A 24731-nucleotide genomic window follows, 5' to 3' on the forward strand; every position below is an offset into this window, starting at 1 on the left:
ACAGTCCCAACCAATCAATTCAGGAAGTCGATTCCCTTGCTGATTTCCCTCTTTTTCGGATAAACCCAAGCTGCCGAAAGGTCACTTTTGGCAGCTTGTGAGACACTGGAACACTCAGATTTGGTCAAGCACAAATCCAGCCGTCACCTAAATATAACACAATAAAGACGCCCTTGCTTCTCCAATACTTTACTAAAGGTCTGAGGCATCTTGTTATTCGCTGTCATGGATAGAAGAACCCGCATAGGAAAAATATCGAAGTCAGCCATCAGTTTCCCTGGAAAATTTTCTGGAAGTATGTTTGTATGGTGGTACACCCTGCCTCCTTTCCGAAACTATTCAGTAAATGAATACAACTTTCCAATCTCGAACCGGATTTTGTATTTCCAGAGAAGTTTGGAGGCAGAACCCCAGGTCAAGGACCAGCCTCTTTTGACCGGTACTGCTGGATGGACCTGAAAGAGGAATAACAACGGAAGAGATGGAAAATTTATCAATTATGTGTTGACTCGACAGCTCTATGATGGCACCTTCCACAATTTCTGTCTCATTAATTGCCGATTTATGCTTGTTAGTAGCAGGTGGAGGAGGGATAGTAGGGAATGGCAACTTGTATTCGGTAAAAATCAGCTGGAAGACAACAGGGTTTGCCTCCGTGAAGACCCAGAATTCCATAGCCGACTTGGATATCTCTCACTCGAACGGTTCCGAAGGACCTTGTTCATACTCAAAATAGTTCTGGACATGAAAGTCTGAAACTTACCCGGCCATTTTGTCTTCGTAGTCCCGATAAAGTACCTGGTGATCTTACTGGGATGGTAGTTCTACGATGTGATTGCATCGGACCACACACCAATTCACTGCCCTCAGAGTTGAGATGTATAAACCTAACGCTCTCTGTCAAGGAATGTCTCATCCATGATTCAACCATCTATGCCAGAAAACTCATACAGAATTTGTGTATTAAAAATTTACGTCCGATGTGTACAGGTACTACCTTTGTTTGTTTGTGTGTTTTTGTTTTACTGAGAACAGTACTTGCATTTCCTTGCTTCCTTTGTGTGCCGTTATCTTTGCGAGAGCTTCCTTGCACCTTCCCGAATCGTCTGTTCGTCAATGCCTGAAGTGAAGCCACATTCGGAACAGAATGTCAGATGGTGAAGGTCCACTGTTCAGACCGCCAAAGCCCGGCATGAATCGACTTGACTGGTGACAACGACGAAGAAGGTTGTTCATAGACCCGCTCGGGCAGTGCTGCGCTTGATCGCTCTTTGGCTGAGCCGCACGTCTCTTTTCTCCTGGAGGCGGCCCCGGCTTGGGCAGACCTGATGCGCTTTTTCGTCTTCGCTCAGGGCCAAACTGAATTCACTTCTTCGGAGAGGTTCTTGTCGATGTAGTTTCCATTCACCAGTTGATCTGTCTGCGGGACGAATCAACTTATTTTTGTATGTTGTCGGCTATGGCAGTTTTCATTGACCGAATGACTGCCTCTTGGCGTGCTTCCTTCACCGCATGAGCGCAACCACGGTAAATTTGAATTACTGGCAAAAGGTCCCAGTCAAACTCGTGTTGAATCGTATTACATCTGAACATAAAATTTAATGGCATCTTTGCCTCTCTTTTGAATTGTGATTTTTCTGAGGCTGTCACGAATGCCCTGTCAATTTCAGCCTTTTCTAAATTTGTAATCATATACAGTGGTATACAGCCAGGGAAATATAAACATTTGGCTTTAAGAAATATGCTCTTAATCAGTGATAACACGATTGATCATACTGAGTCCGGGTATTGTATGCACACAAGAAGCCTTGCCAATTCCACTGGAACAACCGTCAATTTTTTTTTGGATCGGTTGCAACAAGGCCACCAATGCACGCACTTTGTAACCTTCCTGTGTGCCTTGTCACTGAGTTTTTCCCACGAAACATGGCAAAAATAAAAGTAATTATCCTTATCCCTGTCAAAGGCAATCAATCCTCCGTCTGGGATACTTGTCATTGGAAATGATCTGCAGAATTTCAGCGCCACAGGAACACACACACATTCGCTATCAGTTTCCAATCGCCTGAGCACGTGCGGCCCATGAACTTCAGAACTTTCAAAACCCTTTAATCTCGGCACCTCACAGCGTGTTTTTGATACTGTATGAAAAAACCCCTTGCCCTGTGCATATTATGCGTTCCAGATGTCCGTATAGCGCAGCTGATTCGTGTAAGGAGAAACCTTTTGCCGACTTTTTGTTGATTGTGAAGTTTTGATGTATGACGAAATGTCTGAGTCCCAGACTTGCTTATGACCGGATATTGCAAAATGTGTCCCGTTAAACCCTTTGTTACTATCGGTGTTTTTACTTTGATGCGTTTTTAGTGCATGGTGGAACTGGTTCGTCGTTTGATAGTGGAATCGTGGATGTTGTTGCAATTTCAGCTTTTCTTGGAGCTTCAAACGTGCGTCTTAGATCTGCTTGGGTTCCTGCAAGTCAAGTCTAGCCGATCCGGGGACCAATTTATGTTGGGGGCGCCCGCGTGATATGCCGAAGCACTAAATCTTATTTTGAGTTGTGCTGGTTCTCCGTAGAACCAAATCCAGGCCAGGCGTTTCAAAGAGCGTGTTGATGCAATCTTATGGAATAGTAGAAAAGGAAGCACCATAGAATGTTCGAAAGATGGTGGCGTATGTACTACTCCCTTTCTTAAGCCCTTTGCATAAGCCGTTTGAAGCATATTTGATCTGGGTTTCAAAGCTTATTTCCTTGTGAGAAATTTCAAAGGAGTGAAAAGGACCGTCTGATAGCCTCAGTCCTAGCCTCCACACGAGAAGCATTGTGGGAATAGAAAGGTAGATTAGCACTTTAGACGGTATGACCTCTTCAGACCCAGCAAACCACTCATCGAATGTAGGCCCCTACATGTAAGAGGCATCCATGCACTTTAAGTGCACCCTGCGTTCGCGACAGTCTTGTCGAGTGCAACCCAATCGGATGATGGAAAGCAACTAAACCAGCAGTTAAAAAAAATGACAACTTGACCATGAGTCGGGATTACCTACATGTACGAAGGGCGATAGGCAAACGAAACCGGGCAGTAAGATCGCAAAGATCAGCTTGCGTAATATACAACACAGGATGAGGTCATCGTATTAAGCGCATAGATGCTAAGGAACCTTCCGTGGACCGGTTGGTGGGAATATTGAATATTTTTGAAGTACCTTGTGTACGTGGTCTTGAGGATGTTCAAAATGATATATTTTCCTTCGTTCAGAATAAACTGAGAATCTTACCAGAAGGTTTCAAGTCGGTAGCCTACAATGTACAAACAGTCATGTGATGTGTTTCACGTGTAATTCTTTTTAAAAGCTTGAAAGATCATTTCAAGTTTGAAACTGTTTGGAATGTCAAAGGACAAAGAAGTATAAAAACTTAGTGTTGATGCGATCAATGTTTTGAATCTTCTCGATGCACCGAATTGATTTCACTGACAGGCACTGGGGAGATCACAAATCGGAAACCGGAGGAAGAATCATAGCCAATACTTAACAAAATGCAACCGCGCACGAAACTCAACCTTATGTACACAGCCAGTCGAAAAATTGTTTTCAGCAATGTCTTGGTCAGCTAGAGGATTCGTTACAAACAAAGTGTGCTTCCAGACACCGGGAGTAATTAACACCACCGTATGAGTTTTTTTTTTTAAATATCTCTGATTTGTTTATTTTGTTTCCGTTAGCGCACAGCCTATTTTATTCTGCATATATTTACTGTTGATTGACAGTCGAATCTATGCTTTTGGTAGCGGAGCGTTTTTGTAAACCTTTTCTAGTAATATAAAGATAATTAATAATATGATTAATAATTAATTAATATGATGTATCTTATTTGCTGTGATATGTCAATAATTTTCCAATGTCAGACGTATGGTGCTTTCAGTGTGGACTCACTCTCATGCAAATACGTCCAACAGGAATCAGGATTAGTCGCCATATCTGATTGTGATATGATCAAACCCTCACACTGCCATTTAACACGCACTGGGCTGAATTAAAGCCTTCCGGCCGGTTGTGTATCACTGATCCCAATATAGAAATCGAGTGCCTTCGCCGAGCTGCATCTCCTTGGTAGACTGGGGAACAACCCGAACGCTACCCACCTTATTAAACGGATTTTCTTCCTGCTAATCAAACCGGGGACTTCTAATGTTGAATCATAAGCTCTGATGTGAAAGTGTTTGCTTATTAACCGAGGCATCGGCAACGTGAGGGTGCGTCACAAAAAGGCTCATGAAAAAACGTTATTTATGAGGAAGCCATTTTAGGTCTTGCTCCCTGAATCTTTCATATTCAGCGTAATCTGTCAAATTGGGTGGTGCTAAGCCTCACTTTCAGTTTTTCATGTGGCTTAAACACATGTATAGATATAATTTGTCACAAATTTTAAATTGTTCTAACTGTAAACTGGCATTAATTTGTAATGAATTTTTATTTTGGTGCTGTTGTTTTACTTTCTGGTTCCTAAAACGAAGGTTAACCCCACTTTCAATTCAAGATGGCCGACAACACGAATACAGTCAAGTTAACCTCACTTTCAATTTAAGATGGCTGACACATGAATACAGTCAAGTTAACCTCACTTTCAATTCAAGATGGCCGACACATGAATACAGTCAAGTTAACCTCACTTTCAATTCAAGATGGCCGACACATGAATACAGTCAAGTTAACCTCACTTTCAATTCAAGATGGCCGACACATGAATACAGTCAAGTTAACCTCACTTTCAATTCAAGATGGCCGACACATGAATACAGTCAATTGAACGAAAGTAAAGTCAAGTGCAAATGAATGAGATCTTCTATCTCGGTCTGTTTACAGAAGTGACGAATGTTATGTTCGTTTGATTCGCGAATCATTAATTGAGAATAGAATAATTATGAGGCGACCCCGAATATTTTGCTAAAATGGAAGTTGAGATGACTCAGTGTGTAGTGCACGATACATTGCATCTGACGGTGTCTTCGATAAACCTATGCGCCATCCTCCACTGTATAAAGATGCTTTGAGGTTTGAACGCATTTTTGGACCGACTTTGTGAACATGCTTCAGCCACACATGTTTAGACATTTGCATTTCAGGAATTCGTGAATGTCGCGGGGGCTTCGTCCATACATCACGTATGATGGATTGGCTCAGCGCTTTGATGGAATTTGCATGTTTGGATGCGTGTTTTGCGTACTTCCCGTGGGGAATCTGCCTATTGCAAGACCAAATTGGACCACAGTATGCAGTAATTGAAACTCTGATGTGCGCCCACAAGATAGACCGCCGTAGAGAAGTCAGCATTATTCGTTTATTTGTTCTTGAACTTCAAACTGTACCCGACTCTACTCGTTTGTGTTGTGCACGGTGGATAAAGAAATGCCCCAGACAACCTTAACTTGATTTCAAGTCTAACCTTGTACCGGGTTCCTTTCCATTTACGTTTCATTTTATCGGCGCCCATGGTAACACCATGACATGTTCCCTTTTGACCTTGCATGACCTATAGCTAGACGCGTGTCAAATCGTCTGTTTATTTCAAACACGAAAATGAGAAATGCATATTCCGCTGCAAATTCTGTCCAACTAAATGATCGTGAGAATCCAGCCATGTGAAACCGACCTCTCTCGTTAAATTCTTTAAGAAGTCCCCAAATACAGTTTCCCACGTGGATCCTTTGTTATATCAATATGTTTCAAACACATCGAATTTTATCTATTCCATTTCCCATTTTTGTATACTTGTATACCTCCCGATCTGGCTTTACGTGTTTTCAACATCTTGTTTCAATGATTTCTTCCCGGTTTTTCCTGCGTCGAGTGATGAAAATTGGCCCTTTCCCTCCTCCGGAGCCCTGCTAACCCGTCATAACAATCCACCCCTACCGGGTCGAGTTCATCCTAATTGCCAATAAAACCCGCCTTGAATTTTCTCTATCCAAATTGGTACATCCTTCAAAAACTATTTTCACTTTAAAGGCAGCATTACTATTTTCTCGGCCCATTTTCCCGATCAGCTGTTGCGGATTCACGTCATTTGGGCGGTCAGGAATTCTTATTCTTGCTTGCAAACTGTTTAGTACCTTGAAGCACTTATCAGAATGTTAAATGCAACTCATGCGCGTAAACGATAACGTAAACAAAATTCTGGTATTTTGCGCTGAGAAACCCTCAATGTCGAATATAGTAAAACTCTCATGTGAAGTTTTTTGGTGACAGTGAAAAATTGACTGAGAATGAAGGCCGATATCCGATCCACACTTCCTCTTGCAAGATCAGTCATTGGACAGCCAGGCACCACTCGTGTGTCCCCCCAACACTCCCGAGCGCTCTCTTTTTTATGCCAATTGTTCAGCGTCAGCCACGACAGTGGCAGTGTCATAGAGGTAGCCTATGTACATGTACATGTTCATCTTGAACAGGTGTGGTGGAGCGTGCGCTTCTGAAGAATTGAACACTGAATACAAAATCAAAAAAAATCTTTTAAAAATTCAGGGTAGTGAAAACCTCCCATGGAGTTTAAAAAAAACGACTCTTGTCCTACCGTTTGAAAACACCTGCACTCGTAAATTCCAATAAAAATTTAACTGATACAAGGCTGAGATGGAGACCATCAAACAGACAACAGGATGCCGACGTGTGGGATATCTTTACCTTGCTTTCCAAATATGGTTTCGGAGGTGTTGTGTGACTGCGCCAAGCCAATCCTGTTTTTTCCCCTTTCTTGATTAGTACTGACTGTTTCACACCCTTTGGACGGGCACGCAGACGCCCAAGGACGGCTCTGTTGTCCGGCGATTTCCTGTCCTTCCCCCAGTTTAACCCGCTGAACGCCACAAAATGTGCCGACTTAGTTAAATAACGCATGGGCTTTTGTGTGTTCAAAGCGCCGGTTGATCTTGAACGCTCTTGCTTGGTGACCTTGACGGAGCAGCATTTTTTTTTTTTTGGTCGATCGGTGTTCGACATGTTGCTACTTGTTGGGCGACTAAACAAAACTTACCTGGATGCGCGAAAAAAAACATCCATGCCCGGAATTCAATGGTAAAGTTTCCAAAGAAATTTCATGTTAAAAACTTCACTCGAGGGGCCTTTGTATGTAGGCCTACTGTATGGGACCACTGTGGCAGACGTTCCTCCGGTCGGGAAGTGCGGCTTTAAAGGCTCTGAGGGCAGAATTCCACCGTCTGGGAAAAAGAGTTATTGTGGGGAGCTCCAAGAGGGAGGGTAAATTGGAAAAAACAAGCACAGGTAGTTATTCAGTTAATGCCGTGACGTGGGTGACCCGCCAATATCTGCACAGCAGGACGCGGCCGGGGTCAAATATTCGATTTCTTCGTCAAAGAAAACTGGGAAGAAAGCCGAGAAAGACGACCCGGTTTGTTGGGTCGTCGGGCCGTACCCGATACTTCGGGGACTTTTCTCATGTGCAGGCGGCACATTTTGGTTTACACGAAGCCAGGGAAGAGCTAGACACAAGTCGCCAGGTGGTGTTCCAGGCTGGCCAGCATTGACTGTGGTCACCGTCGAATCTCCGGAGGAAATTGACTGCTATCGACTGCTGTTTTTTTGGAGCTAAAGTTGGATCAACTGAGAGATTGATGCTTAACGAGTCCCCCACGAAGAGAGTCAACAGCATGTTGCCTTGATGAATGGCATTGACTTACGTCATTGTACTTTGCCTGAGGGGTCAGGTATAGAGACATATCCAGTCACGTCATGGACTCGCCAGAAAATGTTATCCCTGAAACATAAATCTTCTGCGTCTTTGTTTTCTGGTTGTGATAAAATTGTGCAATGCCGTGCTCCTATCAACCAACACAGCTTGAAGGTTCCTTCTTTTTATAATTTGTTGTCATTCTGTACAAGCCTTCATGGAATTGAAAAATAAAATAAATTTAACCATGGCGTCATTTGTCTGCAGTGGCTGCTGTACCTTTGTCTTCGACACTGTTAAACCTCAGGGTGTCCTAGAAAACCAAATACTCGCCAACTTAAATCCTCTCAATGGAAACCAAACTGACAGACTATTTTTTCCGTTTCACGCTGTAGCAGCTGCCACTGTAACCACAGACGGATTTTCAACCTTTATCGACAAACCAGTTCAGGCGTTCCAAAAAACAAAGACCCGCAAATCGTAGGCACGCTAGACCGCTACTTCCCTTTGGAAACTACTCACAGAAATGGGTTACACGAAAGGACTATATGCCTGGTAAAAGTGTCAGTTAGCGGAAGTGATTGAAAAACTATTTGTTTTAATATGGAGAACTTGAATGTAAATGGGCCGTGTTCTTCTGAATGGCTTCAGATCTCTTCCCCTTTGCATACTCTTCCTGAGCCTAGCGCGTTCGCTGGCGTCGTCTTATAAGGTTCCTGGACTGACTTCCATAACTCCATGTACTCGTAAATCATACGTGGGAGTCGTACTGGAATTGGATTAACCGATAAATCGAAGGTCGCACCATTTTGTGCAAATAGATTTACGAGTTATTTTGATCGAAACCATTTGCTGCATTTAAATGTGTACTCGATGGGCTCAAGTTCCCCGAAGTACATGTACGCCCACCTCCATCAATATGCTTTACAAAATGTTCTGGAACATAATGTTTTGGCTTCTTAGTCTGACTGTTTTTGGAATCGCATGCATGTCACTCAAGCATCCCCAAAGAAAAACAAATAAGGATATTGTGCATTTATCAACAATTGCCAAGGACGTGGCCAACCATTATGGCTGAACAAGCAACCTATAGAGGTTTATCACGTGACGTAATAAGACGGGCAAAGGCATTGGAGGAAGTGTACCTGACCTTGTCCGTGGAGGCGTGTGTGCATATGTGATTCTGTGTATTTCTATCCCGTTCGTAAATGACTTCGCCATTCACACACCACTGATTGCAGGCTTCCATGCATTGGACGAATACTCAAGTTGCGCATTAACTTCCAGAACCATGGTTCCATGTAACTACATGTATGTGCAGTGGGCGTGGTTTAAACTGAAGTGACGTCACACCTACGAACCGGATCGGCAGATTCATGAATGCCAGAGTGTTGGCAGACTTCGAAGGCGGGCGTTTCCGCGCACATCTGTGTAAATTGAACGCTGATTCAATCTGATTGGACGCTATAACTATGGCGGTACCGCACTCACACGCACATTCTTCAGCTTGACGCGCGCGTGCATTCGGGCAAATCGCGACACCCTATTGGTCGAAGAGGCATATAACGCGCGCGTACCACCTGTCCGCGAGTTTTGTGCCTCTGGTTTCTATTTCTGGTTGCTGAAATCATTTATGAGTGTTTTGCACCCTCATTATGTATGCACTATGGCATAACGTTAAATATGACTTTTCCAGTGTAAATTAGGCCTGCCGAGTTAGATTGTAGGCGTCCTTCAACTTGCTTAAACGACACTTGCGAATTTAGACCAGAAATAAGAGGAGTTAGTCGGTAATGGTGTTGTGAAAAAATCCCAGTTTTTCTCACAATTATTTTCCAGGCATTAAAACCCCGTCGATATTTCTGTGTTAATGTTGCTGTGACAAGTTGAATGAAGCGACTTCGGAAATGACTCGTTTATATTTGTCAGACATAACAAAGGAGATTTAGTCTCGCAGCTGTACGCACACTGCATGGACGAGTTAATTGAAAACCGTCAAGAAAAAGCCTGTACCGGTACATTTGTTGCTTAGGGCACCTGGTATTTTTTGCCGGTGTCTCCAATTAGATAAACCGGTATTTTGAGTAAACACAGTTTCGAGTGCCGGATGTAGACCGAAACTAGCTACAGGCGTTACGTCATTGCGTTACTGACAACAAAGCGGCCCGTGATTTTTAACCTCACGTTGATCAGTTCTGGTGTTATGTTTGTGACGTGCAAATAAAAAAAAATGAACAAATTAAATGAAAACCAACATATTGCACCTTAGTTTTCCCTATTCGAAAATGACGTTCTAACTTAATGCACGCACGATCGTTTTGAGGCCTATGCCCCGTGATTTTCAAGTACACCGTCAGTAGTGTCACTTATCTGCGAACTACGTTATCATTACGTTTACAAGCCACGAGTAAGCCTTTTTACTCCAATAAACATCAGTCATAGCGCACTTGTCGCTCATCTCAATTTACCTGTATGTTGTATCCGCAAACCTTAAGTATAAAAAAAAATTATAGCACATCCTGACGGACAGAACGTGGTCCGTCTTCTCAACCCGCAATCCCATCCCTGGCCTCATGACTGAAGCAACCACACAATGCAAAGTCATATTCTGAGATTGGTATACCTGCCTTCTTGTATCAACTGTCGGTGAAAATTTGAACAAACAGAACACTGTGATTATATCCACTGGAAGGCAAAACCAAGTTACTTTGAGTTTTTGTTCTGGACTTGGATTGAAACGACGTTAGCACTCGCTTAATTGCTGACCTTACAAAAGACTCTGATACAAAATACTTCTTCAGTAACGGAAACCAGAAGACAATAAGACAAAAGCGAACAGGATGTCAGATCGTTACGAAATGGATGTGGCATTTCTAAGTTCGGCACGACGTGGAGCTACCCATGGCAAGGTTGTCGGACACGGCACGAAATCGTGGAATAGCCGGCAGGGTATGACAAGGCCGCACGTTCATGCCCTTGACGAAGGCATACAAAATTATCCAGACGGGGAAAAAATCGATTGTTTTTTCCCAAGTTTCTGTTTTCTTGCCGCTGAACGACGGGAACAACATGATTGCACAAAGCAGTTCTGCAGCACCTTCGTGGACATGACAACAGTGATTAGACGCACTTGTAGCGAAAGACTGGGGTCTTGTTGAACTAGTGTTGGTGAAGCATCAATGCCACGCGTGACTGTCATCAAAATTGAGGACAGTCCAAACCAATTTCTTTAACCTTCGCATGAAAGCAAATGAGAACGACGTCCTGAATCTGACATTTATTGCATCCCAACTGTTAAGTATAATATGACACTGAAATTTAATCGCTTTACCTTCTAATCTGAAATTCGAAATTTATTATCAGTCTCTTATTTACATATCTAAATAATTATTTACATTTTGTCAAATTTTTCTTTTAATGACGGGCCTCAATAATTATTTCGCAAGACTCAATTTTCCTGAGGACAGGTGAAGTTTATGTTCGAAGTGGAAAAAAGGCCGGAAAGAAATCTTCGTAGAAAAAGGTGAAATATTGTTCGGTCGTACGATGGCCGAGAGAAGCCACTAGCTGTTTTCCGTTTTCGTTTAAGTTAAAAAACGTAAAAAGTTTTCTTTTTTTTTCCCTGCAGCGGTTTGCCAAGACAAGTGCGTACACGGAACATGTGTCGGACCCAACCGATGCAAATGTGACCGTGGCTTCACTGGGACAACCTGCGAACGGGGTAAGTTGAAAGTTAGCTACAAGTGTTTGATATATTAGAAACAGTGTCTCAGATCTCAGGCTACTCCATTGCGGTGGAACATGGTCCAGGACACCATGACACTCGATATTCGGTCCTTGTTTAAGCCAGTGTAGCGACACGGGCAGTCGTTACAGATTGTATGTAGTTCCACTGTAACCTCCGGTTTGGAAATGGAAATTTTTACAAGGTTTCGGCTATCCCTGTGTGATCAGGTTGATTTTCCCTCAACAAATTTGTCCCAGGGAATCCTCTCACTTTACTTAAATTGGCCACTATGTGGTGCTGTGTGACATGTGGCTCTAGCCCCCCCCCTCCCCCACCGAAAAAACAGGAGAAAAGCTGCGTCTTGGGACTGTTATCAAGATCTACACATTCTATTGATCCACGACTGTAATGTAAGAAATGTTGATTTTGTGTTCTGTGCCTTTCGAAGTTGTTCGGCTTCGAAGCGGACTGTTGCTGGACCTTTTTTTTTCAAACTGAGATATATTTGTTTTGTTTTGTTGGCTGCAAGATGTCTTTCGTTTGAATGTTCTTTTCCATTTGAATACTCCATAGCTTGAATCAAGACTATGCAGTCTTTCGTACCCATATAATCTGTCTCTCATCTATCTCCCATGAAAAATTTTACCACATGGGAAGTCAAGCCGGTGGAACGAGTGGAACGTGCTCTTCTTGCCAAGAATACCTTCGGACTTTTGGCCCGCTGTAATGAAACCCGAATGTTCAGAGTTTTGGCCTTTGCGAACATAAACCTGATTGAGAGAAACATTGTCTTTTTTAATTGAATTAGGCTGAAAAGACTACTGTTTCATGTTACAAAATTTGAAAAAAGAAACTTCCCCCCAAATCGTTCTTGTGAACATAATTACCTTATCGGTTTGGAACACTATACTGAACAGACACCAGGTCTCTTTTTGTGCCATGTTTTACCTGAAAGAATGCAAAAAAACTTTTCTTTTTCGCTCTTCGATACATTTTCCCACAGTCCTTAATATTCGCATTTTTAAAAAATCTCAGCCCGTATTCAAGTCGTGTATTTTGTGGCTCACCCGCGCCACGGATCGGAATTTTTTTTACTCTGTTAATGCGCCATTCTCGTCACGAGAGGCATCCGGTGGAAATGAGTGCAAACGACTTCCTCAAAAAGAACAGGGGAACAAAAATTCAACACGTCTAGTTTTTGCCTGTGCGGAATTTGATTACCTCATGAAACAGAAGCACACAACCTCCTTCCATCTGATGGGAATGACGTCTATACGGACATGCTGACACGTCAGCCCAAAAGCGCTTCTGACACGAACAGATTAATTAGAGATTGTATCTGTTGGCGTCGATGGGCCAGTCATGGTGGCTCTATACAATAGATACATAGAAGTGTGGGAAAACGGGATTATCCGGTCACTGCAGCGATACGCAGAGAGAGAGAGAGGAGCTCTGCCGATGAGCGATAGACACTCTTGTTGTTGGACCCAACTTGAGATTTTATCTTCTACACAAGTACACACGTAGACTCATATTAAAGAGACAACCGCGCATGCGCGTCTGTATTATGCTAATCATTTTGTGTTCTGGTAATAGTCAGATAGTTATTACTTATCTAGATGGAGTTCCCGTTGCTGCTACTGCTAACTGTTGCCGCTTCCTACACGTACGCTAGGCCCAATATTATGGGCCATTTTACTTCAGAGGTTTTAACTTAAGGCAAAATGCCAAGTATGAATAAGTGTGCATTATTCCTTCAGTAATGATTCTCTTCTGCTTTGCTCTACACGACTCTGCTACCTTATCGCCCAGACTAGACAAGGACTAAGTTCATCGTGGTTTATTAGAGCCACGCCTGCTTGGCTTCGATCATCATCAGCAGCAGCCAGGTTTGAGGTGCTGTTATGGTTTTACGACTGTGCTGGCAGGTTTATGTTTTCTCTGAATGGTGTCTGTGACCCACGACTTGAAAACGGGGTTTATTCACCCCATGCATGCACCGTCGCACCCAAGCTCGCGAAGAAAACATGATGCTCGATATTGAGTTGTCGTGTCCGAATGTCGGCCCTTACATGGAATGAATACACAACCATTATCAAAGTGGTGTGACCTGAGGTCTATGCCACTTCCAAGTCAAAAGCCCTGTGTTTATCTGTGAGGAATGTTTTAATTCAGTGCTTGCTAATGTCACTTCAGTTGTACCTGAGTGTTTCCAGGATCCAATGTTGGTTCTGTTCGCACATAGTGAACTCTTGGTAGACTTGAGACCACTTACAGTTACGCACACAGCCCCGATAAATAAAGAACATTACTCGTTTACTCTCCATATTATGTCAATAATAGTAGAATTGATATTGATGTACATGTGTACAACTGAACATGCACATTTATCAGATTTGTTCGTCACCGCGTAACTCAGAATTGTGTGCAGCCACTTCACGCGCACGTGTTTTACTGGCGGCCGCCGTCATTTATTACCCCTAGCCCGCTCCGTTCGTTGAACCCAATCCTCGCCCTCGCCTCCTTGCCAAAATTAACGCCCGTTGATACCAGACCAGAGAGCTGGCATTCATTTGATTCTGTGAAAGACGTGAACTTTAAACCACTCCCATCAAAATACCGATCGGACCGCACCGCAGCCCTAGCAGTTGAAAGAGATTGTCAGGCTTTGCTTATTTTCCGATCGTTGGTCGTGTTTTTCTTTTCTTTTTTCTGACGTTCGAGTTTCAGTGAGGTCGAAAGTCGACCTTCACCTTTGGCTTTTCTTTCCCCGTCGATGAAAATTCCCATCTTATTTATGGATAACCCGACTTCCTCGTTAACCGTGTCGGAGCATAGTCTCCATAGTTTGCTAAAACTGTAATTATGCTTAAGAGCCGTTTTATTAGAAACACTCTACTGTGACATGTTCTTTTTTACACCATTGAAGAATATTTTGACCAATACGATTGTTATTTCCTGTTTAACACTACCATTACCATTTCCTGTTAGCGACTTGCGTTTGGAAATGGCTCACGATTTCCCAAATTGTATCTACATTTACGTGTTTTCGAAGCACAACACCTAGGTCGCGTCTGAATCACGTGACTGGCTTCAAATTACACACGAGTCTGTGAGAGTCGTGTGCGATTTTCAGCTGCAGCCAATTAATTTAAACACAGCCTTGTTGTATTAATGAATACTTTTGCACGTCTTCCACAATGAATCCTTTGCAGACTGCTTTCTGTTAACTGCCCTCTTTGATCAGATTGGAATAGTGGACTTTGTGGCCACTACTTATTTTTGCCATTTCCAACCCTGGAAACCTTATACTTATAGTGTAATAAATGCCGACCAGTAAAGGCGATGACTGATCTTCAAATCTAGAGAGCTGTGTTAAGTCTAATTTTTAGCAACAACACCCGTAGCGTCATCATCAACTCCCCCCAACCTTCGTCAGTGTGAGGAAGAACACCCGGCATTCTTCCTTAACAGCTCTCAAGTCAAGCTCTGAAAATCAAATTTCATGCTCAATAAAATTACCAGCAGCTAAAACAATACTCCCTCCCATCCATGTCGGTCCGAAGAGCCTCGGCTGCTCAGAAACGCGTTTCGCAGTCGAAATATGTTTTCTTATTTCAAATTGGGGCGTTGTGTGCGGCAGCCGACGCGTGGGCGTTAAAAATCATACCGGCAAACGTTATTCAACACTGTGTGCATGCACACAATCATCATGAATTGTGTCGTGGAAGGTTTTAAAAATATGTCTTCTGAGTGTATTGCGATTTCTCTGTGTCTGTTTGGTAGTAGGCCTACGCGATCTGGCAAGAAATACCTGACTTGCCACTTTGATGACTCGCTTATGAAATTGGTATGCCGCAATCATTGGTTTGAAATTTTTATGAATGTGTCTTGCAGGTACTGGGCGTTTATAAGATTGCCTAATTGGACACATCCTCCGGTTTAAGTGGATGGTATGCGTGCCTGCTATGTGTCAGTTTTAAAGGTCGTGAGCGCCAGTCCCTGTCTGACCTCCTTGATTGCCGGTCTGGGATCAGTCCTACAGCGGAGTAAACTATGTTCCAGTTGACTGCAAGGGGCTCTTCAAGGGAGCTCGGTTTTCTTTCTTAAGGGACCTGAAAGGGTAGCAGAAACAACGTCAAGCTCATTTTTGAACCTCTTCAAAGTTCAGAGGTGGGTGTAGACCAAGAGGGGATGACAGGTCTGTGGGTGCCTGCCTTGCCCCTGGCCGGCCGGCCCACTGCGCATATGCACGTAGCTTCCATCACGCGACCGGAGCCATGTGACAATGTGAATGTGGTTTGCGGAGTGCGGACTGTCCACCTCACAAACGAATGCCCGGAATTCAACCCTCCGAATGTGAACGGATCCGACAGACTCATTATCTCGACAGTGCCCCTGGACCTGTTTCATGCGAAAGATAGGCCGCCCGGTTTCCAGCGTCGAACATATGGGGGCGGGGGAGGGGGGCTGCAGCACCATCCAGAGGAGCATATTTTGATGGCTGCACCCCGGGACCCAACAGTGACAGGCCTGAAGAAAGGTCTCTGCGGCCTTGCTGCCGCTTTACGCCCTCATGGCATTGGGCGTGAATGATAAGCTGAAAGTTTGCTCGGCATAGATGAATTTTGCTAAGACAAAACCGATTTTAATACCAACCAAGGTGCAATTCTATGTACTCTCTGTGCTTGCTTATAGCACATACGGATGCAGACACGACTGTGGGCACTTTCCTTCCAACGAATCAGGCCCTAACAATAGAGGGTTTGCATGGCTGCCATCTTGCAGGCCAATGCAAGGATATACACAAAAGTGGTTTCCCCGTGGGGACAAAAGAACTGGCCTACATGATGGCGCATGCTAAGCCCCAATATGCTTGTTTCATGTGAACAGCTCGGTGTGTGCCAATTTCAAACATTATACATGTAACGAGTGGCCAGGGAAAAGAGTGCGAACAAGCTTGACCAATGGTATGAAGTGTGTTGCACAGACCCGGGCAAAGAAATTGACCCGATAATCTTGCTCTTCCTGTTCCGATATTTCTGTCTCCACGTCAGGGAAAGGCAACTTCCGAACCAGAGCTCCTGGAGGCGTTGGGCACTTACATCATGGAGGAAGAGATTTCGTGGACATGGATCATGGATGCAACTTCAACCATTTTGAGATAAGCACTGGCTGACATTTACTAGGTTCGGGAACGGGATCACCCTCCCCATCCCGAAAGAGCCTAATTATAGTTTAACCATAGTGCCCACTTTCGAATCGCAAGTTCTGCATTTTGTAGATGAAGGCACGTGTACAAAAGCAAGATATTGGTGGTCGCTGTGAAATTTCGGCGGTTCTGCTGGATGCGCGCCGGTTTCTAGAGAGAAGGGGCAGCCTTCGTGAGCTTTGAACGGGCTAGATCATGGGGGATGCATGTGTTCGTATTCCTCGATGTCTTGACTAACGACAACAGCCCCAGTTTCGAAATTTGGGACCTCAAATTGGGACCAATAATAAGACCAAAGTAACATAATGTTAACAGCCGCAAGAACTTCGTGCACCGCCTGTTCAAGAAGAGTCCAAGCGGTGACAGCTTGCTGCGCGGGGGGTGTGTGCCACCTTCAGATCCGGAGCCGTTGACAGAAGGCCTATTCTTGGGTGTCACCTTACCATCCCCGAAATGTTTCCCCGCTTAACCCCAACCCAAGTGGGTCAAACACAATCCATCTGTTTCAAATTGGCAACCCTGTGCCCGCCGAGCCAAGTCCACCATTATCCGCCAGACACCAGCGTTGTAGGCTCGCAGGCTTTTGAGCTGTGCTTTTTTTCACAAAATGTTCTTTTCACATTCTCCTGTGGACCTAAAGTCACTGTTTACTTGGCAGGGTCAACCCACTCACCTACAATCCTCAATTCAAAAAGAATCTGAAAGGATTATCTCTGTCTGACGTTTGCTATCTCACACTGAAATTCCCTCTCCCAAACCACAAAAGATCTTGAGTGTAACAAGAACTGCCGGCGGAGCTGGTTGTCTGTTTGCCCGCCAAATAATACATGTTCGCTGTACTTTTCCCATTTTGATCGCTCTTAGTATGCCAAAGAGGTCTCAGTACTTTCTTCTAAAGCTTCACAGCTCTTGGAAGTATTGCAGACTCCTCATCATCTGCAGTCATCCTCACACCTTTACACTAGGCCAGCTCAGCGATGTTATGTTATTTAATTTTTCACACGATGTCATACACTGGACCTTTTGATTAACTCGTCGCTGCCATGTTTCGCGACACCTCATCAAACGCTGTCTCTTGAATATTAAATAGAGTAGGCCACCTATGTAATGTCCAACTGGCGCGATGCGTCGCGTGGCCCCTATGCCCTAAATGCACGTTTTTTGACATCTCAAGGAAACGCTAACTCAGTGGTGTTAGCAGTAAGCTGTTACAAAGGAAGTTACCTTTATCGGCAATAATTTGGTATCCCACAGCCATGCGGTGACGTCCTACTCCTTTTCGTTGATTTTATGTGCCATCCTCTGAAGCTAAGGATGGGCATTTGTTGGCTTTGATCTAAGCCCCGGGAGTCAAGACAGAATTGTTATTTCTCACAGAAGTAAAATTAATTTCGTATGCCTTTGCTACTAAAAAGTAAGCTTTCTTGTACCTTTTCTCTAACTTTTTTTCTTGCTTAAAGAGGACTGTGTGCATACTTTCAATTCGGGCATGATCTTGTTGAAATGTTTATTCTGCCATCTTGTCAACATCCAAGAGCATATTGATGGTGAGATGCAATTGGCAAAACCAAGCCAGTTCCAAAATCCTAAATGAGTTGTGTGGAGTATAAGGCATTTCACCATGCAGCACGATAGATGGTTAGACATCTCTTGGGCATCTTGACGTCAATCTCTACTTCCAGGGGACTTTCGTATCCGGACTTTCCGGTAACTCAACGAACCGTTGAGATTTGGTATCTCTGTATCTCTGTAGCAACACCAACAGTGATCTGCCACAGCTGTTTTACACTTAATACGAAGATCTCCAGCCTTGGTGTCTCCTCCCGAAGCCGAAACTCGGTGCCCCCAACTCTTGTGAGATCGACCTTTGACCCGAATTCACTTAGTTGTAATCTGGAATCAACGGGCCGCATTTTGTGACAGCCCGTTCCCACTCACGCTACACGTCAGGGCGATTGTGGCTTGTTGTATATAATTGATTCCTGGGGTTCGAAGTTGCTTTTCATTCCGGAAAGTGCTGACTCCAGTTGACCCGGAAGGTGTGAAGAGCTGCCCTCTTCCCCTTTGAAGTTCTGGTTGTTAAATCCGTACAAAACCATATGTATAAGGCCAAGTGTTCGTCTCGACTCGTGCCAACAAAAGGACTTTCTGTTTGTGAACAATCCATAACGTTAGTAATGGACCTGAAACATAATGACGTCACACTTTGTTTACACCTGCGCTTTGCTGTGGAGCCTCGAGTCGATGGATCGTGTCCCACCGTCAGCGCCAGAGGCAAGTGCACATGTAAACAAAAGCGTAATGTCACCAGGCTACAGGTCTGTTATCGATGGCACTCTGCCGAATTTCATCTCAGTAGTGTTTATACAAATGTTTTCTTCCGTTGACGCTACATATCGGTAGTTGTGCCTCGAAGCATGACACATCTTTGCGATCATGACATAAACTGATGACAACTATGAACCCCGTATCCCTGTTGAATGTGTTGTAATAAGTGACCGCTCCCGCGGATCAACTGTCCACCATGCTCATTGATGTCTTCCGTGTTCCGCACCAGCATCAGCTTCTTTCAGGAAACAGAAAGTTCAGGTCGGTGCCACGTGCGGTTGTATCCGAATGATGACAAGTGGGGGAGATGACTAAATGACAGGTTGTGGTGATCGTGAGGGGTACGTTCTGAGCGGTCATGTCGCGCTGGGAACAGATGTAACCTCATCCAGAAATTGTTTCTTTCAGTGCAAAGCCAAATCCGATTTCCGACTTTGGTTTATGTAGATACAGGAAGCAGGGACTACCACGGCACAAAAAAAAATTACAACGTTTCGATCATGTTGCATTCTTTCAGCCGTGTAGGTTGATTCTTCAAATGCACCAGGTAAATGGTGGACGCTGTGACAGAGTTTTGCATCTCTCGTCTCTTGGTTTAGGGCCTTAAGATTTACCTATGTCTATCTGAAAATTTAGGCCGAAAAAATCCAATTCTCACCCCGCTGGTATGGAGCTTTTTACAAGGCCGTGGAATCGCGTGCCAGAAACTGCCGTTACTCACACCTTTTCCCAGATTTGCTTGAGTCGAGCGTGATCCTGTTGCTGGTCGACCCCCTTTTCATCAGCGCTACTTCCTGCCGTGCCCTTAAGGAATGTGTTTAGTGTTTTACCCGCCCCTTCAGAAATGTCTCCATATGAATCCCAACGTTGAGTAACGGTCGTAAACTTCAATGCTGTGTTCTTGTTTGTGCCCAAAGGTCTGTCTAGGTTCAGACATGCCAGCCCGATGCAAATAATATTGTAGGCCTACACCACAAACTATTGTAAGATGTACTTTGAGTCGGTGAGGTGGTAATTTTTGATAACGGGTTTTGCCCAAACACCGATGTATGATTATAACACTGTATATTCAGTGTTTGTACGAGAGCTTGCAAAACAAAATTCACAAAGTCTGCGCTAGCCTGCACTCATAAGCAGGAGGTCGTTGGTTCGAATCCCACCCGATTAAACTTGAGAAGTTTTTGGCAAGCTCTCCTTCAAACACTGAGTAATACAGTGTAATGAACAAACGTTCGTGTGAGGGCAAAACCCGTATAAAAATGGATTTTATAAACACGTTGTTCCGTCATGTTATCTTTTCTTTCTTTCTTTTTTTGAGCTGTTCTCCAAGGTCTTTCGCTGTTCTGCTTCTGTTTATCCAGAAATGCTTGGCTACAGGTTTGGGGAGCCCTGAAATTTTCCCACTCGTTTTAAGAACTGGGTAACACGAAAAGCAAGTGCCGTTAGTCAACCGGCGCCATTGGTCTCATACATTGGAACTCTGTACCCCGGTGCAGGACCTCGTGAACTCAGCATCTTGCATCCGCAAGAGGACCCAATTTCCTCTTCTTGGTGGGAGTTTATAAATAGAGCGACCAACTGCAGATGGAGGAAAAACAGGGCCTTGTAGTGGGGAGGGTATTGTTACACGAACAAGCTCTTTACCCCGATGGTTAGTCTTACTCTTCAGACATGAATGTCCTTTATTTTTAGTATTTTCAGGTGTACCAAAGCCACCCATAAGACTTGTGTTTTCATATTTGGTGACTCGATGTCGTTGATCTTACACGAGGGGCATCTTCTCATTGGTAACCATCACAAGCCAGTGGTAATCAAAGGCTTAAACTGTGCTCGGTGCTTGATGTATTGCCAACAAAATGAACGTGTTTAAAGCTGATGTAGGGTCAATCATGTAGCATCTTGAAGGCCTCGCCGTGTCTTGTGCACACTCTGAGAACACCCAGGGTCAGACCTCCCTTTTCGGATCAAAATATGACCCTCTCCAGATCAAAATGAACCAGAAAAAGGCCATTTTGACCCAGAAATGGTTAGGTCCAATGGGACACGGATTCTGTATTTCAGTATGAACTCAACCACTGTGGTGAGAAAACCCAATGACAGCGGCAAAACGATACATAAAAATTCCACCCCAGTTAGTTGCGTACATTATTCTAACATCGAGAGCGCTTGACTGGAGGTTCTGTCCAAATCGATACTGTCTTCGTGTTTTTTTGGTTCTAACTTACGGCGGCAGGTCACAATTGCTTGTTTTGAGGCACGGCCTGAAGACATCAGAGAGGGCAGACCGATCTGACAATGTACGATCGGTCGTAAAACAATCTAAATAAAAGTTGGTTCTGCAGATGTCCGATCGAAAGCATTTACATAGTATTTAGGAGAAGGCCCATGCACTTGTTTTTCGAATAATGCCATGTAACGATCCTCCGCGGGTTCCAAGGCAGGAGAGATTGGCACTTCCTGACAAGTAGCGACAGACAACCTCGTTTCCACCCAGGCCAATCTGGGGAAAGTACCAGTCCCTTTCCCCATGTCAGCTGTTTCCCAACGCGCACAAATACAACACCCGGTACAATATCATGAGCGTTTACCAGCGGGTCTGAAGTATGTCAGCCGCGGCCCGCAATGTAGCCATCCAGGGTATTTAATTGATGCACTTCAGACGACTTGGAATTCCTCCAATGTGACTTCCCTGTCCTTTGCTGACGTCGAATACCGGTGAAGGAAAGTACTGGAAAGCTTATATCTTTTTGCACACTGGAAAAAAACGCACCGGAAAAAAAACCGCACCAGTGTTTACATGGCAAGGCCCAAATAAGGGTGAAATATTACAGAGGTTTATGCAAGCAAGTCGATATAATGGTTCATTAGATAGGCAGCCGATTTAGAATTGGAACATGCGGCTATTTAGGCCTTAATTTGGATTCGTCTTCGGGCACAGTCCACCTGCATTGCTGGCGAGGCGTAATGTGGCACGAGTTTTATGACTTGTCGCGGCCTGGTTTTTATTCGGCCGTTTAATTACTGAGCCTAATTGACGACATGCGGTAACATCATTGTAAGCCAGGTGGAATCCGTCTGAGCTGTGTAATGGTATCAAATCATGGTTTGTATAGTTTTAGGGTTAAAAGGCCTTTCCACATTCCAATAAAACTGCAGTCATTTAATTGAGATGTTACGTTATTAGTTACGTAAGATTGTCATGAGCATAGAGAAATGAAGCCGTAGGCTCCTTCCATTTTGTTCTAGTGTTAAACTACCAACAAAAAAAAAGAGGTAACACCATCAACTCAGCACAGAAAGAAAGAGTATAGGAGAGAACAGTTTCAGAGAATAAATGCAACTTCATCACAGGGTAGACTACATGCTACATGAGCTAGTGTAAATGCCAGGGCGCAGGCATGTATGTACCGAAGGAAAGCCATCTGATTTGGGGTGGTGAAAACACCGACTTCTGGGCAGTGATCCAGCGAGTGGTCGGGCCTATAGCTGAGTTTGCAAACGATTCACCACTCGCCCCATCCAACAGACCGTCCCGAGTCCTATTTGCCCCTCAAAGCTCCTTTCCCCCCGCCTTTCTTATCTGTCTTCCTCGCCCTAATCTGACGATGATTGGGCTGCGTCATTGGAGACATTCCGTTTCTCTTGAGGTCGCATGAACTCCCAAGGAGAAGGTTACCCCATCAAGCGGCTTATTCATTTGTGGACACATCTTCAAATTGACCCGAGATGGGAAGTTTGGATTTTTTTTTTCATTTTATTGGAAACCAGCCAATAAACAAACTGGGAATTTCATGTACGCGTATTAACAAACAACAGATTTGAGATTTCATAAATTTGGCAAACAACTATATGCCCTGGCTTATACCAAAAGATCAGCGGACTACATTTTCTATTGTGTTTATGCCATAGTGTTCTGTTTGAATGCTTAATGATGTAGGTTTAGTTTGTGTGCTTTCTGAACATTTTTATTCCACGTTTTCCTGGACTGAAGGCTTACAGGGCGGAGCTGTAACTCCAAAGTGCCTCCAAGCCGATATGGCAGATTGTATTAGGATTCTGGAATAACTGAGTTTATTCCTCGAGCATCGTGGAACTACCCTTCTAAACTAAAAGTGTGGAACTCAACCAATTAAAGAGCGAACGTACGGCTTTCTTTATAATTCAGCACAGTGAGTGCAAGACGTAAACTGGGACAACATTTAAAGAAATGTACCCATTAATTTGGTTGTTGACTTAAACTCTTCCGGGGAGGAACTTGTGTTTTCAGTTTATTCTTTGCAATTACATCAAGATTGCCCTCTTTTCTTTACCCAAGAATTTAATTAAATTCATGATGAAGGCTTTAATGTTCTTCTGGCAGCTGGCTGATATCTCGAACCTGAAAAACGGATACTTGAACCCGGATGGAAATGTCCGTTCACCCTCGGCATCCATTTGATTGTTCCGGTCCGGATTTATTTTGTAACTGTATTTAAAATATCTGTTCCGTCAGCCATGATCTGTTTGCACTCTTAAGTCTTTTCCTGGAGTGCAGAATGGAAAAGTAATTGGTGATTAATCGAGTGGAAGAGAGCCCGGAAGGTATTCTGTGAATGGCACGCCACCCACTTAGCATGGCAAGGCCCCGAGTCAGCATCCCTGGACGTTTATTAATTTGATTTTTTTTATTTGAACAGGCACAAGATTTGTCAGGCTTTTGTTAAACCACCTTTTGACACAGAACTTCGTATATGTTTAATTTGGCACAGAGAGGCATTTTCAGAATAAAAAACAAAACATTACCTCTCGTCCAATTTGAGACCTCTTAGGTCTCAAATTGGACTTTTAGTATTTCCGTTAAAGAGACAACAAAATGGAGCACTCTGGGAGATGATGCTTGTGACCAGTCGGCACGATTAGGCTTGATACGGTTTGGCTTAACACATGCAGCATTTATTAGTCCGTTTATCAACCAAAAATGTGATTTTTTTTTCACAAAAAGTGAAACCCTTGATTGCACAACAATTTTGTCGGGTTGTGACATCGACCCTGTCTCATCTTCTCTCCTCTTGCCTCATCTTCTTTTTCCAGATCTGAACGAGTGTAGCAATCGGCCTTGTTCTCACCGATGTATGAACACACCTGGTAGCTTCCGTTGCTATTGCGAGCATGGATACCTCCTACTTGAAGACGGCACGTCCTGCAGCCGTAAGTGAACAAACATTTCCAGGACGAACCTAAATCCCTTGGTTTGATACAGATACTGGGAGTGTACTCACGCACAGAACGGAAGCTTTAAGGGGTTATCGCATGCAACAGAAGTGAGATATTAAAGAGAAAGAAAAAAGTCCGCTCAACGAGCAACAAAACGGGAATGTGTGGGCACAGTTTAAAATTGTCTTTCTTAAGATAAAACTATAGTGACTCATAATTATAATTATCACAATAAATGCGTTCATGGGGGGTGCTCATTGAATGCCTTTTATGAAATTATCGGTGAAGATTCAAGTCTGTCTGATATGAATTAGCCTAATGACAGAATTCCCAATTGAAATAAGATATCAAATAGCATAGATTCGTATTTAAAAATTCATTGTGTCGTATTAGGGCTTCACCATGACGTCATTGTCTATCGTCATTGTCTGTCGTCTAAACACCCAAAGGGATAGTCATTTCCACTTTCAACAGCAACCATGCGGCTTTTTCGAATGGGATGTTGCACTTTCTTAGCTAGACGAAAACAATTGTCGATTTGGCTGCAAAGCAATATCACGCGCATCTATACTTGTTTCTCCGTG

At 43.8% G+C, this 24731-nt stretch overlaps 1 protein-coding gene across 1 annotated transcript in view; it reads left to right on the forward strand.

Moving 5' to 3' along the window:
• Positions 1-24731, forward strand: part of LOC110976121 (uncharacterized) — a 62090-nt gene that overhangs the window by 10035 nt on the left and 27324 nt on the right. Inside the window, exons 3-4 of the mRNA XM_022229142.2 lie at positions 11316-11408; positions 24025-24141. Coding sequence (XP_022084834.1) covers positions 11316-11408; positions 24025-24141 — 210 coding nt within the window. The remainder of the gene's footprint in view (positions 1-11315; positions 11409-24024; positions 24142-24731) is intronic.

Source organism: Acanthaster planci, linkage group LG02 (genome assembly GCF_054643075.1).
Source record: "Acanthaster planci isolate LZ-2023a linkage group LG02, COTS_SCS, whole genome shotgun sequence".
NCBI classification, from domain to species: domain Eukaryota; kingdom Metazoa; phylum Echinodermata; class Asteroidea; order Valvatida; family Acanthasteridae; genus Acanthaster; species Acanthaster planci.